General features: G+C 61.1%; 1 protein-coding gene across 1 annotated transcript; it reads right to left on the bottom strand.

Annotated features, from left to right (window-relative positions):
• Nucleotides 1-927: 927 nt before the first annotated feature.
• Nucleotides 928-3,062, bottom strand: LOC100384534 (putative MATE efflux family protein). Its single transcript, NM_001177052.1, has one exon. It carries the CDS (start codon nucleotides 2,811-2,813, stop codon nucleotides 1,107-1,109), a length of 1,707 nt encoding a protein of 568 aa, NP_001170523.1. The 5' UTR covers nucleotides 2,814-3,062; the 3' UTR covers nucleotides 928-1,106.
• Nucleotides 3,063-3,322: the final 260 nt, after the last annotated feature.

Below are 3,322 nucleotides of genomic sequence, written 5' to 3' on the forward strand. Positions count from 1 at the left end.
GCGACGGGAGGCGAGCCGAGCCGAGCCACCGCCCGCTGGGGCTGGGATCTCGGACCTGGACCTCTCTGCGCGGCAGCGGCAGTCATGCGCTTCCGCCCGGGCCCGATCATGCGCGCCCGGTACTGCATGTGGTGATGTGGATCCACATGGTCCCTGCACGTCGCTACTTGCCTGCCTGCCCCAGCCGGCCTGGATGCCGGGCGCACAGGAGGAATCTTCCTCCCCCCTTGCGGTTGCTGCGGCCTGCGTGAGGTCGATTGGCCTCGCGTTTACTGTACGGAGTACTTCTCAGCAACAGTCCGGACAAATGGCTGCGAAATTACTGTGGCAGTGAAAAATGGAGAGAGAAAAAAACACATATCCGCAGCTAAAAGTGGGAGCGTGTTCGCGCGGGATCCCCTGTCACGAGACCTCTCGTGGAAACAGAGTCTGACTCTTCTAGGTTCGGCTTGCACATGTGCCTTTACTACTGGTCAGGCTTCGGTCTCTTTATGCAAATCACGTGCCACAATTTCGGCTACCTCTTTCGAGAGCTTGCACGAGAGGGAAGAAAAGTGCCGTCGTTTTGACGGCCGACGGCTGCGCGGCGCAAGATTGCATGGCGGGCCCCCGTAGGTAGCACTAGCACTAGCACTAGCAGCATGGTTTGGTTTGGTGATTGACACCGCCACGCGACTTGGACCCGGTGTTGTGTGCTACACTACTCGTTTCGTTAGCCCGCGCCGGCGACCAGGTCGTCACGCAGCTCGCCACACTGGACCATCAGACACTGACCCGGAGGCCGGACGCCGGAGCAAGCTGCGGCGAAAGCCCTGTGTTTCGTTCCCACCTCACCTTTTTTCTTTCTTTCTTTTTATTATTTTCAAATAAAAAATAAAAAAAAGGTTAAAGAAAAAAAAAGAATCTTTCGTGTCAACGCTAGATACTGTATGTTGAATCTCTTTGATAATAACCAGCAAAATCTTTACATGCTAATTACCAAATGGTGAACAAAACTGTCACTCTGTCAGCCTCTGATTCCTCCTCCCCCGCCACAGAAAATGAGGGAAATAGGAAAGGGGGAAAAGAGTAGATTAGAGCACACATGCGGGCTCTCGCTGTAGCTATCAACACCGATCAGAGTGAGCATTCGCTTGCTCGATGTCCGTGTCGCCAAGCAAGCGCGACTTCTCGTCTCCGCCAGCCTTGTCGTCGCTGTCCTCGGCCACGAGGCCGCCGGTGAGCTGCCTCGAGCGCTTGGCCTCGCACGCCCAGTCCGTGCGCCCGATGACCAGCAGCATGCGCACCATGCAGGTGGCCTGCGCCGCCAGGAGCCCCAACCACAGGCCCTTGAAGTCGTAGTGGAGCCAGAAGGCTAGGACGAGCGCCACCGGCGTCCCCACGAGGTAGAAGGACCGGAGGTTGATGCTGGCTGCGTCCTTGGGCCTGGCGCTGCCGCGCAGCACGCCGCAGCCCGTCGTCTGCGGGCAGTTGCCCAGCTCGCACAGCCCAAGGATGGGCAGCACCGACGCGGTGAGCGCGATGATCGCCGGGTCGGCCGTGAACATGCTCGCCCACACGTTCCGCACCAGGAACGCGAACGCCGAGGCCAGGCCGCCGAAGGCGAAGCCCAGCATGAGCCCCACCGCGGCGGCGCGGCTCGCCTCCTCGGGCCGGTTCGCGCCCAGCTCGTTGCTGACGCGGGTGGACACGCCGAAGCTCAGGGAGGATGGGAAGATGTAGATGAGCGACGTGGTCTGGATCAGGATGCCCATGGACGCCACCGTGGCCTGCGGGTTCAGCAGCAGGCCGCACAGCAGGATCATGATCTCGTACCACCACCACTCGAGGCAGACGCTGACGCAGCTCGGCAGCGCGAGGCTTACGAGCTCGCCCCAGCCGCGGAAGCTCTCGCGGGAGAGCAAGAAACCGCCGGTGCGCTTGTGCACGCTCTTGAAGAGGATGTAGGCGACGAGGAAGAGGAGAAGGTTCAGGTTCGCCAGCACGGAGGCGAATGCCACCCCTCTGATGCCGAGGCCGAGGACGGTGACGAGGACGTAGTTGATGGGGAGGTGGATGACAATGGCCAGCGCGGCGCAGACCGTGAGCGGCAGGTTGATGGACTGCGCCCGGAGGTATATCCGCACAGGGTGGATGAAGGCCTGGAGGACGAGGTCCGGGAGCGAGGCCAGAATGTAGGTCTCGGCGACCGCCGCGATGCCGGCGTCCTGGCCGCAGAGGAGGAGGAGAGGCCGCATGTGCATCCACAGGCCACCGATGGGGACGGCCGCCGCGATGAGCAGCAGCACCGTCCTCTGCATGGTGATTCCGAGGAGCGAGAAGTTGCCCGCGCCGAATGCCTGGCCGCATATGGGCTCCATGCCCATGGCGAGGCCGGAGAGCACGGAATACCCCGTGATGTTGGCAAAGCCGATGGCCAGCGACCCGCCAGCGAGGGCCAGACCGCCGAGACGGCCGAGGAAGAGCATTGAAATCATGGAGCGGAGGTAGAGCAGGAGGCCCGTCAGAATCATCGGGAGCGCGAGGCCGAGAATCGACCGCGCCTCTGCATGCGCGTCGCTGGACGACACCAACGGCGTCATCGGGAACGCCGCTCCCAGGGAGACGGACAAGGCCTCCTTCACCGCGGTGGCAAGCCGCCCGGGCGACTTGCTCGTGAGCACGGGCACGGCCGGCGCCTCGTCTCCGGCCACCGGGATGTGGACCTCCCCAGTCTTGGCGAGTAAGGGGTAGACGATGACGCAGGGCGCGTCCCCGTGCGGCTGCGCGTCATCCCGGCATGCCACCGTGGCGTTTCCCGAGCACGACGTCATGGCTGCTGGAGAAACAGAGGGATACCCTGCTCTCTCTCTCTCTCTCTCTATCTCTCTCTCTCTCCTGGTTGCCCGCCCGCGCGTGCGGTTTCGCCAGGCAAGGGAGTAAAAACCTTTGCGGCGTTGGTAACTCCCAGGCAATTTACGAGATCGTACGCAGTTTCTGTTGGGGGGAGATGGGGAAGCGCTTCTCGGGTTGTCTCCCCTTTGGAAGCTGGGATGCTTGCTTGGTTGGTGGAGTCGAGAGCCGCGCGGCGCGGGGGACTGGGAAGCCCGGCGATACCTTTTTATAGGCGTCGAACGGGGCGAGGGGGAAGCCTTGGCCGCTTACCCCTTCTCTCACTAGCTTTTCTCTGTCCTTGACAGCGCTTGGATTGGTTCTGTGTTTTGTCTTTCAACCGAGAGCCGCCCAGACTTTCATTTCATTTCTTCGCGCACTGGATTGTACAATAATATGTACCTGTAACGGAATACTAATAATTCTGCATAACATATGACATGAGCATACA

This window comes from Zea mays, chromosome 2 (genome assembly GCF_902167145.1).
Source record: "Zea mays cultivar B73 chromosome 2, Zm-B73-REFERENCE-NAM-5.0, whole genome shotgun sequence".
NCBI lineage: Eukaryota > Viridiplantae > Streptophyta > Magnoliopsida > Poales > Poaceae > Zea > Zea mays.